Source organism: Mus musculus, chromosome 18 (genome assembly GCF_000001635.26).
Source record: "Mus musculus strain C57BL/6J chromosome 18, GRCm38.p6 C57BL/6J".
Taxonomy (NCBI): domain Eukaryota; kingdom Metazoa; phylum Chordata; class Mammalia; order Rodentia; family Muridae; genus Mus; species Mus musculus.
This window is the reverse complement of record NC_000084.6, coordinates 47,265,555-47,279,019: the sequence shown is the minus strand read 5'-3', so window position 1 is coordinate 47,279,019 and position 13,465 is coordinate 47,265,555. Positions and strand designations below refer to the sequence as shown.

At 42.6% G+C, this 13,465-nt stretch overlaps 1 protein-coding gene across 4 annotated transcripts in view; it reads left to right on the top strand.

The window, feature by feature from the left end:
• The window catches only part of Sema6a (sema domain, transmembrane domain (TM), and cytoplasmic domain, (semaphorin) 6A), a 125,947-nt gene that overhangs the window by 92,181 nt on the left and 20,301 nt on the right, over positions 1-13,465 (top strand). For 2 of the 4 annotated variants that reach the window (XM_006525726.2, XM_006525727.4), the window contains exons 17-19: positions 2,414-2,434; positions 2,551-2,601; positions 8,247-8,411. In XM_006525726.2, the coding sequence (XP_006525789.1) occupies positions 2,414-2,434; positions 2,551-2,601; positions 8,247-8,411 (237 nt within the window). The remainder of the gene's footprint in view (positions 1-2,413; positions 2,435-2,550; positions 2,602-8,246; positions 8,412-13,465) is intronic. The other 2 variants (NM_018744.2, NM_001311097.1) reach the window with 2 other exon arrangements.

Genomic DNA, 13,465 nt, shown 5'->3' with positions numbered 1-13,465 from the left:
ACCTCAGAAAACACATATTTACATTATCATTCAGAACAGTAGCAAAATTACAGGTGAAGTAGCGACAAAAATAGCTTTATGGTTGGGGGTCACCACAACACGAGGAACTGAATTAAAAGTTCACAGCCTTCGCAGGGTGGTTTTGAAGCATCAGATTTGTGTAAAACAACGCATCTGAGTCTGGATATAACAGAGAGAGAATGGTGTATGTGGAGGGCAGCACTGCCAGAGTTAACTGCTGTGAATGCAGGCACCTCTCCCATCATTCTAATGCTGTGGAGTAAATGCATGTGAGGGGTATTAATTATAGCGAAGCAGTAAGTTATGTCAGTATTTCCATTACAAGAATGACAGTCTCGTTGCTTCTCATAATGTGCTATTACACTACATTTTAGCCAAACAATCAAAAGTTTAATCATTGTGCTCTGGCTTTTTAATTGAGTGGGGCTGTTTTAGTGTTCTTGAACATATTTACCAATGAAAGTAATTATTTTTCAAAATGAGACTGTTTGAGATAGGAACAAACTTAAGAAATAAGACAGGTGCACAAAGCGATTCTAAATGACCCCTTTGCAGAAATTAACCAAGTGCCATTCTTAGAGTTCATATCACACACATTTAAGTGGCACCACTGCACTTAGATCTTTTTAGAGACATTCAGGACTCTCTTCTGAGCTGATCAATATCAGGAACCGCCTGAAAAAGCTTTAGAGTTGTGAACTTGAATAATAGTGTTATGTTCTTAGAAAACAACGTTCAGTTTATGACTTTATAAAAAATGAGCATTTAGAGTATCTAACACAATCTCTAAGCACTTGAGTTGAAAGAAAGGCATTTAGGAATCAAGTAAGACAGGTCTGAGGCTCTGAGAATATGGCTGTGGGCTTCTCAAAGGAGACTCACCTGGTGTGTAAATTTTTTTAATCTTCTGTGTATGGAAATTCATAAAATTTACATTCAAAATGGCACTGCAAGACAGCTCTTAAGGGAACAAAATTGGGTGACTCTATAATAAGATCATAGATGCAATTCTAAGTCTTCAAGTGGTAAGAACTGAGATCTCAGACCAGGCTGTAATCTGACTTTCTATCATATGCCTTTGTAAGAGATACAGAACAATCAAGTAAAGAGGGTAACTATCAGAAACTTCTTGACTCAGACATAAGTTGGCTTATTAATAAAATATACGACCAACATTTTCCTTTATCACATATTCACATGAAATATTTACTCATCAATCCGGGTGCAGGAGATGTGTCATCAGCAAAATGGCTGTGCTGTGTGTGTGTGTGACTATTCATCTGCATCAGTAAAACAATTTCAAGTTCTATCATGGCGGGTCTTAATTATCTTGTGCCTTGTAGTCTCAGTTTTGGAGAAACGGGTGTGTTGAGGGGTGGGGGGCTGTTATAGATGTTTAATTAAATTCAGAAAGCACTGTCATTTCATTTGTGTGGTCTGGTGGTATGAGTGCCTGTAAATAGGAACAGGGATTTGGCTTAAATCAGGAAATGAACAGAGAAGATGCTGAGGGAATGCTACTGTGTGTTTGAGTGTCTGTACACACCTGTGTTTTGAGGCAGAGGAGCCTAAGAGAACAAATGTATGTCAAGTAGAAGCTTCCAATCTAGTGATTTAGTCCTTATGGCCAGGGTCAGCAGTAAAAGCCTGTTTTTCTCCAGTTCCATTCTGGAATCCCCACTCAGGACAGAAGGTGGGACTATGCCTCTCTACCTGTCCCATCCTGAGAGCTTCTCCTGTTCTCATGCTCCCACTAGAACAGAAACTACTTCTATATGTGTCAGTATTCAGGGGCGATCCTTACAGAATTGCTTCACTGACAGGATTTTTAGGAAAGTCAAAGAGAGCCGGTATTTGGTGAACCAATGATGTAACATAGACATCAGCACACAAACCTACATATGTGGTTTCCCAAGTATGGGGGGGGGGGGGTTCAACTTACAAACTCAAACTCCCCGCTGAGTTCAGAACATTATGGCTTATGACACTGGACAGTTCTCTCAGTTCATCCAAAAGGATGAAACTGGATAGAACATGAAGACAAGTTCTTATTTACAGATGTGGCTTGGTTACTTCATCCACAGCCATGCCCCAAGCCGTGCGTGGCTTCCTGATGCTCATAGAGTTGTTGCAATGACTACTTCCTCTGCTAACTCTTGGGTTTTCAGTGCCAGGTGGCAGTGGCTTTGGAGAAAGTCACTGGTGGAAGAGATCTGGAGATAGGAAATTGGATTGAGGAGGAAGCACCTTAGGTGACAAGCAGGAAGTGACAAAGACCTCTGAGTGTTGGGCTCCCACATTGACCCAGCTCTCAGGGCTCATCGCTGCTCAGTGTGTAAGTCACACGAAGAGTGTGCAGCCAAGTAACCACATCCCCGCTTTTGTCTTTCAGATTCCTTCGTGGCACTGAATGGTAAGGACAATGTTACTGTCACAATTTCACGTTGATGGAAATCTGTTGTACTAATCCACCTGAATAGTTTAAAGTCTTAGGTTTCTTTTTAATTAATTTTTATCATTTTTTTATAGACATTTCAACTCCTCTACCAGATTATGAAATGTCTTTCAACAGAGTGTATGGTCAGTTTATTGCTATATATATATATATTAATACTTAAAGTTACTCATCCTTTGGTAGTTTTTAGTTTTCATTCTTAATCATAGAACAGATTCTTTGTTACTTCAGGGCCCCAATTCACTAAACTTAATTTTAGATTTTATTATACTTAAAAAAAATACATTCTGCTTACATGAGACAGTTAAGGAGACCAAGTCTTACATATTTAATCCATATACTATGAAACATGCCAAAGTTCAAGTATTGGGTAAATCTATCTAATGAATTTTAGAAGGAGAAGAAATTTCTTCTTGAATATGCCTGTATATAGAGAGATTTAGGATAAAAGAACAGTGCTTATAACAGATAAACTGTAGCCCCTCGGCTGATAGGGAATACCAACCCCCTAATCCGGCCTGTCAGGACAACCTCTCCAACAGGGAAATTCCCATATAACAGCACAGACGCCGGGGTTTTGTGAGGCAAGCATGTGCTGTGTAGCATGAAAATGGCCAAAAACATTCAAGTTCAGAAAGAATTTGAATATTTAAACATATTTCCAGTAAGACTTCTTCAGAATGTATGCAAGGAAGCATGAGGCAGTGAGTGTAAGATCCAAACAGGATTTTGCCCATTGTTCTCCACCTGAAATACACAAGCACAGATCCAAGTTCAGGGGGTTATCCTTACTTCCTCACGTGCAAGCCAGAATGCAGCTGTTTTGGTTTTGGTTTTCCTAGCACTTCCAAACACCTATTAATTTAAAGGATTGAATGTATTTTTTAAAAAAGAAAGAAAGAAAGAAAGAAAGAAAGAAAGAAAGAAAGAAAGAAAGAAGGAAAGAAGGAAAGAAAGAAAGAAAGAAAGAAAGAAAGAAAGAAAGAAAGAAAGAAAGAAAGAAAGAAAAAGCATGATATGAAACCATCTCTGTAGTATCAAAGTTAAGCTTTTGCCTTTTAATTTGGATGGTGAGTTTTGCCATTTATAGTTTTTTGTGTCCTAGATACACCACAAAGGAATGGTTTAAGAGGCAGTCTTTAAATGTAAGCACAGGCAAAAATGGAGGAAAGACAGAAAGAAGAGAAAAACCACAAAATTTAGGAAACAAGCAATACTTCAAGGTGGCTGCAAATGTGCTCAATTGTTCTATGTAAAATTTCAGGCCCTACGCCTGGTTAACAAATTAACATAAAAGACTTATTGAAGTCTTCAAGACTGTCTTAAAACCCAGAGCTTTGCAATGCAGTTCCCCACCCAGCCCCGCCATGATTCAACACAGGGTAGAACAGAAAAGTTTGCAGAATTCCTCCACCTTTGACATCTGCTCATCTATGATGCAAACAGGAATATTGAGCAGCACAGACCAGGAGAGAATTGCTCAGAAGGCAAATGTCATCTAGCTTAACCTTACCCTTCAGGAAGGAAACCCACTTAGCACCTGGTCTTTTGCAACGTCAGACCTTGCAATCATGGCCTGTAACTGAATAATTCTTATCAGATGTTGAGAAATTCAGGCCTTGAAAGTGAACCAGCAGCCTTCCTTGCATCCATCAAATATCCAAGACCAATTTGAACTCCCAGGGAATTCCTTGAACATATAATTAAACTCCGGGATGCTCTTTCTGGACAGAAATCACTCTGCAGGCAAGTTTGGAGCTTTCATTTCCTCCTCAAAGGACAGGCATTTATTAATTTTTCCATACGTTAATGGGGATATGTTACAATTAAAGCTTGAAAGGACAATGCCCAGTTCTTGTGAGCTCTTGATCTGGAGTTTCTGGAAGGAAATCAGAGAAGAATGGGGCTTCCCCTTTAGCTCATAACCCTGTCCACTGCAGGTAGGAACTATTCAACCCGCAGTAGTTAGATGGCAAAAATTTACCATCAAAATCAGTGATGGGCTACCACAGAGGTCAGGAAATTACTAAAGAGCCTTAGAAAGATACTTTCAAAGGAGGGAAAACATAATATATTTTTAAGGGGAAAAAGAGAGAGAGAGATATGCTGTAGATAGTACTTATCTAGTACTTGGTATGAACTAATAAAATATTTAATTCATTGAGCATATACTTGTTGAGTGGCTGCTGTGGGTCAGGCATGGTGTATGTGCAGGATTTGTATCCCTAGAGGGAGGACCAAATTGCTACGTTTATGGGTGTGAATACAGATGAGCAAGACAGTCCAGAGTGCACCTCTGTGTCTTCTGTATGTCCTGAGCTTTGCAGCTATTTTAGGCCCACAAAACAAACCACCAAAATGGGATTACCTTTTTTTTTTTTTTTCAGAGAAAGGCGTCATTTTAGTCTAGCACTGTGTAAGCTTTGTGTTGGCTAAAGCTGTAGGCAGCACCAGTCACATCTACAAGAACGCCTTTTAGTGAATTGGGCCCTGATTGTTTTTCCTCTCTCTTCCTCTCTGTATTGAGTTAGTGTCTCTTATGTCTAATCGGCTACAATCATTGTTAACAGTAAGAATAGCGGGAAGGGTCTCTAACCTGTAGACTCACAGTGTCTTGTAGATGTAGAGAAACCACACGATGCATGAAAATTAACTTTTTGAAAATATCTATAGTTTTTGGATCTGTGAAGACTATAATAGCATCCATTCCACTGTTCAAAATGTGTCCCTATTGGACAGCATGATTGCAGCAAACCCATCAACATACAATACCATGTCCTCGAGCCATTGCCTATTTTCACGACATCCTTTTGGTTACAAAGTCTCATAGACAATGGGCACATATCGTAAAATCACATTGTGAGAAAGAATATCTGTGATTCCTACCTGTTTAAGAATGTTTAAGAGTTTAAGGATGGAGCGTCAACAGATGCTTGCCTTGGGGGCTGCTGCTCTTCTGAACTCTCACCTCTCACCTGGTGGCTTGACACTTTGAGGCTCACGTATTTGCTCTCTGTTTACTTCACATCCACCCTGTGGCTTTCCATTTTGAAGCACAAGTTTAAAAGATTACAAAGCTTTTTTTTTCCCCCTTTTCTGTTGAGTAAATCAGATGCATAGTTTCTCTACATTTACATATAGAAAATTGAGACATGGCGCGTATTAGACTAACCCTTCAGAGATAGGAGGAAGGCTGATTTCTCACATTTGTGGAAAACATTTTCCTACCTAACTACCATCTGGTCCACATTAATTTCCTCCCGTAGCCATAGCTTTCCTTCACCGATGCGTTTTCCATGTATCTGTAGCATATGGTCCAGGAAATCTTTCTACAGAAAACGTGTCCCTTAGGCATATATTTCCCCTAGATTACCATATTAAGAAATGTTCTCCCTAAACTACGGTTATGGCATTACCATAAAATTGCCCCTTGAACACAGTTAAATTGGAAGCGCTCACAATGCCTATCCATTCAGGTAGAAGAAATTCTTGCTACTTGAAGGGGCAACCCTCACTCCACACCTCCCTATCCACCTACAAAGCTATTTCTAATTCTTTTCTTATGTCGGGTGCTGAGTTGTAGTTCTGGATGGCCATAATTTTTTTTTAATGTAGTCTTGAGTTCAGGAATGGAAATAAACATGTCTTAGACGTCAAGGGAAGCAGGAAGGAACTTCATAACTTCTATTTCTCAGGCTGATTTTCTTACCGCAATTCTTTTATCAGCATTAGGTGGGATGTAGAACTCAGAAATGCAGCATCTAGAGTCAGACATTCCGTGAGGCTTAAATGAGCATATCTTCGGCAGTGGGCTGTAGAGCAGAGCATTTTCAACAAAACAGATGTTGAAAGCTGTGTGGGAACCACCCAGGTTCTACAGAGGGAGGGACTTCTTAAATGTTACCAAAGCTTTGTGGTGGCTCTCCGGAATAGTGTTTCCAAAGAAATCTATATTGCTTATGTGAACTTCTGTTGGCTTGCTTTTCCCTGACAGCAAAATTTTAGGATATAATGCTAATAAACAAACAAACAAAAACAAACAAACAAAAATGTGGCTGGAGAGATGGTTCAGTTGTTCCTAGCCACGCTGACTACTCTTCCAGAGGTCCTGAGTTCAGTTCCCAGCAACTACATGGTGGCTCACAACCATCTGTTATATGATCTGATGCCCTCTTCTCTTCTCATGTATCTAAAGACAGCTACAGGATATTTACATACATAAAATAAATAAATCTTTAAATATGAATAAATAAAGACACCCCCCAAACAAAAAGAAAACATTGTTTCTTAATTTGTAACGTTAAAGTCTCCTGGAACTCCTACTTCTAATGAAAATTGCAAATTAGATAGAGAGAAAGAGAGAGAGAATGAATACATCTATCAATAGAACCTTGTACATTTATCATGTATAAGGCTATCAATCATATTCTGAGGCTAGAACTCTTAGAATTACTCTGAGCCTATTCTCCTCTGTGCCAATGACACTGATTGCACATATACAATAGCTGTCTTACTTTCTTTCCTAGGCTTATCTGGAACTTTATATATATATGTGTATATATATATATATATACATATATACATACACACACATACATATACATATATACATAGCCTTGGCTGGCCCCAAGCTCAGAGCAATTCTCCTGCCTCAGCTTCCCAAGTGCTAGCATTATAGGCACAAGGAATGACACCCAGTGTTATCTTTTCTAAAGTTCTTAGGATGTTGCTTTAGGCGAGATGGTTAATAATCCACTTGAAAGCCACAGAAAAGCTATATTTTATTTCTACAAGAGTGGACTGCTAATCAGGCTCCTTTAAATCATTTGTGAGAGCCGAGATGAAAGGGTCTGCTACAATCTGCATTTAATCTTGTGGGATGATGGAGAGCGAGCATCCAAATGTGTTCCTAGGAAATGTCTAACTTATCTGCGATGACTCCCTGACCCACCAGTCTTCTGGCACCACATCCGGGATCAGAACCTACCTTTTTCTAGTTTAATTATCTCAGCCAGTGAGGCCACAAAAACAATGTCTCATAAATCTGCGTCATAAAACACTGAACCCAGCTTTAAACACCGAAGGTGTGTCCCTATAGACAGGTATCAGAGGAGGCTTTCATGCTAGAGGCAGGAACGGATCCCTCGGCAGAGGGAACATCCCTTGGAATGGAGAATGCCCACGGGGTTAGCTGAGACTGAACACTAGACACACTGTGGAGCTTTGATGGGAAGGACTCAGTTATTTCTGATGGGAGAGATCATCCACTGTCATGGATGCCCTACCCAGTCACAAACCATGCTTCTGGAGTGTCCCTCATGCTGCCGTGGGAAGTGTTCTAGGGACAGACACTAGTGTTTCCTGACCATCGGGCACTGTGAAATGTCCATGATTCTGCCACTTTATCTTCCCAAGGCTGGCAGGGCTCACTGTCCCTACAGTGTGGCATGGTGTGGACAGGGTAAGTGATTACCCAGGCTCAGCCCACTTGGAGCTGAGACAGTCTGTGTCCCTTCATCCTCTGACTACAAGTTGAAAGGATCTTGTGCTGAGCACGGTATAGATCTCTCTCTCTCTCTCTCTCACACACACACACACACACACACACACACACACACACACACACCAATCTCCGTCAGCAAGTCCTGTCATTGCCAAGGCTTGCCCTCGGTCTCAAGGTCATCATGGGTATCCTACCTCCCGACCAAACTGACCAAAGGGAATCCAGTCTTTGGTGTTGTTTCCCTAACTGTATTTGTGATGAAAACAGGGCACGCCAGTTCCCTCTATCCCAGCACCACTACGTCAGATTCGGCATCCCGAGACGGGTATGAGTCTAGGGGAGGCATGCTGGACTGGAACGACCTGCTCGAGGCACCTGGCAGCACAGACCCTTTGGGGGCAGTGTCCTCTCATAACCACCAGGACAAGAAGGGTAAGGCCTTGGAAGTGCCACTTCCTCTGGGGAGGGGAGAAGGGTGGAGGAAAGGGGAGGACTGTGTACCTGCTTCCAGCTGAATCCTAGCAGCGTGAGGAACCTCTTGGGCACCATCATTGAAAGCATCTCAGAAAAGACTGCAACCCAGCCCTTGAGCCAGGCTTGATCCCCGTTTGCTCTCTGACCTAGGAGAAACCACACAACAAATGACATGTCCCTCAGGGCTTCCTCTCTCCAGAAGAGATAGAGGCTTGGGCTGCTTCAAAGCCAATGCTAGCTCCTCAGATCCTTTCCCACTCCTCAGAACTCCTAGTCCGATGCTGTGAGTTCTCAGCCCCTCTTCCTCCTGCCATAATGAGATGGAATGCTGTGCAGGTTTTGGCAAGTAAAAGCAATGGAAGTAAAAGCCTGCTAGTCAGCGCTGGCCCCTCTCTCGTGGTGCTGAATCTGAATAGCCCTGTGCTCCACAGACCACTGTAATCACCCTTAGAGGACCAGAGGCGAAACAAAAATATGTTATTGAATCCAGGAGAATTGCTATGCATTTGCCACGGGAAGGAAGCTTCGCTAAATGAAAGGGACTCTACTGTGAACTGTCCTAAATTCTCCTTTGCTTTCTGTGCTGGCCTCCAGACAGGAAATGTCATGTCTTTTTCTCGCTGTTTGCTGCTTCTGGTAACACATCCTACTTCAGCCGCAGCTGCGAGCAGAGAGGCCTCTACTTATCCCGAAAGCAGTCTTGTAAATAAATCAGTGCCTCAAAGGCCCTTATGTTGCTGGGGCCATCTCCCCCAATGCAGAATTGTTTGCTTCTATATGTTTTCAAGAGTTCCATCTAAGCTAGGGTTGGAGTTTTGAGGGTCAGGCATCCACAGGGACCCTTGGAGGACAATGTACCATGCCTTCTCTTGGAGGTTTGCTTTGTTTTGCTTTGTTTTTGTCTTAGATGAACTCCTTTGTGCACCGATCCCCATGCTAATCTTTCCATATATATTTTTACGTTGCTTTTGTCCTGTGAGCACGATTCACAGTCCCTTGCCCTAGTTCCCATGCCTAAGCGGTGAAGATGGCCCCTTTGCCCCACTCTCTTGTGTGCCCTCTTTGCTGACTTCCTTATTCTCCTGTAGACTTCTGTTTCTTTGTATGTCCTGCTTCAAATCTATTTAAAGAAGAACAAAGCTGGTTTTGTCTCATCGGCCCCTTTAAGTTAGAGGCATATCTGTCCTTACCAGCTTACAAAAGTATTCAGTAAAGGGGAAACGGCCCGGCAGGCTGCAGGCCTCAGCATGTGACATTGTGTGTGGCTCCAGAACACAGATTCCTCATCCCTGGCTGTCTCCCTTTGGTTTTGCCTGTTAGAATTTTCTGGGGGTGGAAGAAAGTCTTTCTAGTCAAGCCTGGGTTGCAGTCGTTTTCTCCGCTCTTCGCTGAGAAAGGGCGGCATGCGTTTCCTCCGTTCATCCGCTCCCGTAAGGAACGGAGGCTCTCAAGGAGTCCCATTAGAACTTTGACAGATTGTTTTAACATTCAGCATTGTTCTGTTTCCCCGGGTCTTCTTATGAGCGCTGAGGAAGCTGGAAGCAGTGTGCATAGCGTCAGACAATGGTGGCAGAGTTGACTGCATGGGTGTTTAACATGGTTGCTGTTCTTGTGCTATGACCAGCCTCCTTGCCTTGCCCCATCAAATATGAGTTTGATTTTTTTTTTAATTTAGACAAGTTCTAGTGTACCACTGGTGGGGCAATGCCAATGAGTTGTTATGCCAAAATCGAAATTGATAAGAGCTTAATGTTCCCTGTACCGTGATTTTTTTTTTATTTATGATTTCTGATTTCTTCTTTTCTCTGAATGACCTTTCTGTTTTGCTGTTCATGATTTGTTTCCGACGTCTGTTTTGTTTCGCCCGGCACTGTGTGGTATGACATGGTGATGACGTCACTCTGTTGGAAACATCCCTGCTCCTTTTCCGAATCACTATGGTGTCCCTCAACCCGACCCAACCTGTGCTCTCTTTCCCGGCTTCTTTCCATCTCCTGATGTTGGTGCTTTAATGACGTCGCATCCTCGTGTTCCGCATCTGCTGGGATGCTGGACTTGTCTGGGTTTCCCCGAGGGCCTCTGCGAGTGTTCTCTCCACTGGGCCGATTGTCTCATGGGAATGTGACACATGTGTGTTCCAGCTCTCGGAGCCAAAGATACTCTGGAATTGTTTCTGAGATGCTTCACGTTTCTTCACTAAGCAGAAACTGTGTCCACGGACCAGCTTCTTAGGAGGAGTCCCGTGCCCGGTGCCCTTTCGTTTGAGCCATTAAACAAGTGTCAGTGAGCAACATGTCCCCAGATGTCCCCAGTGCCTTAGCTCTGCATGGCTCCTGGCTGACCCTGGGCTGGGCACATTCTTTGTTCACTCCACACTTCCAATATGCATCTGCACTTCCAGAGTATGTTTGCTCATTTTCTTTCTTTTCCTTGTCATGTCTTTGGTCTTGGTTTAACCCTCTGCATCCCGCACCTCTGTCACAGCACCGTCCTCACCTTGCAGTCTAACCCCCTTCTGCTACCATTGCTCTTAGCCTCCCCTTTCAAAATAGTAGACCCAAGCCCTCTTCCCCCCACCCTGTGGACTGTTCCAAGGCTCTTTCCTTCTGTACTGTAAGTAGCATTCAGATGTCGTGCGGATATACTATCACACTAACAAAGAGCGAGAGGAGACCTGCGAGGCACAAAGGAGCATTATCATAGAAAATGAAGTAATTTTCTCTCTCAGTAACTAGTCTTGCTCTTCGTTACCCCACTGGCCTTGTCTAATGCTTCTTTTCTTTAAAAAAGAAATGCCCGATATCTTCCAAGCCCTGGATTCATTAGTTAAAAAAAACAAAAAAACAAAAACCACATACTATACACACACACACAGAGCCAACCACTGTGTTTTATCTCTGGGCCCTGGATATCTGGAGCCTTCTAATCATCTACTTGATAAATTAGATGCAGCTTGACTACTTCTTTCTTGGTTTTTGCCACATCTAAAAATATATATTATGTATTCATCCAATAACCATTGGGTAGTTATAAAGGGGCTCTAATTACATATAAATAAAAGAGAAAACCCAGTTTATTTTTAGGCCTGGCTTAGCCTCCACCATGCTTCCCCACAGCAGAAGAAAGAAGAGCTTTCATTTTTGAATTAGACAAATTTAGGGAGTAAATGGCCACTCTTATACCTTTCTTCTCTTATTGAAAATAGGAGTGGTAAGGGCTGGAGAGGTGGCTCAGTGGTTAAGAGTACTGACTGCTCTTCCAGGAGTCCTGAGTTCAAGTCCCAGCAACCACATGGTGGCTCACAACCATCTGTAATGGGATCTGATGCCATCTTCTGGTGTGCCTGAGGAAAGTGACAATATACATTAAAGGAAGGAATGGGGGGGGGGGGGAGAGAGACAGAGAGAGAGACAGAGAGAAGAAAAGAAAGAAAATCTTAATTTAAAAAAATGGTATAAAACCCGATCCCCCAAGAGGGCTGCAAGTTACAACAGGGAGTTGGGCAGGCACAAAGCTGCCACTACTGTGGAGTGGTACAAATATGAACCATAAACCCCAAGCCTGCTGTGGGGATAGATGCGTGAACTCCGAGCAGGAGAATAATCCCCCTCTTCAGACTTCATTGCATAGCTCTCTCACGAGTCCTCGGAAAGCAGACAAAATGGTAACTAGAAAAGTAGATGTTCTCGTTTGGTGAGAAATGACAGAATTGTATGCTTATCCATTTTAGGAAAGTGATAGACTGAGACGTTGTCGTCTGGCCACACTTAGTCAAAAGGATATGGTCATTATAGCCAAGGGAAGGAAGTAGCATTTAAATTAAAATAAAATGAAGAGTAACTGTCGGCAGTGTTTTAATCAGTGTGTAATTATGTTTGGGAAAGAAGCGTCTGGTAAGACGTGGGAAGTCTACTGGGGATGGCACGTGGATGGCTCATGTTTTCATGCTCTTCCTGAATACAACTCTGTGAAATAGAATTTGTCAGTCATCCTCTTCATTGCCAATTGCTTATTCTCTTAATGCACCACAGCCTGTGGCAGTGTTGCCTCTGAGAGGGATGTGTAGCATCTTACACGGGATGGGGATGCTCTGGGTGATGCAGGGGCGTTGTGCGCTTCAGGAAACGCAAGTGGTATGGGGGGACTTTATCCCCCCCACCCTCACCCCCAAACCTCATCATTATGTCAGGAGATACTCTCCATCACTGCTGTGTCCGCCTCAGCTCCCTAAACTCGCTGCTGTCCCTGTGTAACCACGAGGGGACATCAGGCTTCAGAATGGAGCCTTGTCTTGCAGCCAGACCCAACTAGACTGAACATTGTCTTACTCTCCGTTAAACTTAAAGTTAGCTTTCTGCCCTTGGAAAATCAGTTTGTGTGTTATGGTTCCTGTAAATTCTCCATGTCAGATGCATTAAGTTGAGTAAATTAGAGTTTATTTAAAGCAGCTATTAAGGAGTAATACTGGAGGCCATAGAGATATACTATTGAGCAAATCAGGCGGTGAGGGTTGTTGTGTTACTACAGCTGTAGAAATAGTTCCTGGCTTATTAAAGTTTGGGCCATGGGAGACTTTTGGGATAGCATTGGAAATGTAATTGAGGAAAATATGTAATAAAAAAATTAAAAAAAATAGTTTGGGCCATGATGGCTTAGATGGATCACCAAAGTCCAGGAAAGATGAAACTGCTACCAAGAACACCACCCTTAGTTCTCAGAAGAAGGTGTGATAGCTTGCAAGCCCTGGGCTGTCTGGGCCCTGTAAGGCCAAGTGACCGGGAGTCAGCGTTGAAACTGTCAGTCCTGTGTCCTACCCATTTGTGTCCCAGCAACCAAGCTTTGGAATTGGGCAAAAGAATTTTAGTCAAGTATGAGTTTAAAGACAGTAGATATAAACTATAATGAAGTTAGCCTCCGTAGTCTTATATATCCATCACAGGTTTTTGTTTGCTTGCTTGCTTGTTGTTTTGAGAGGCATTTTTGTTTGTTAGGGTGGTTTGGTTTTTTTCTCT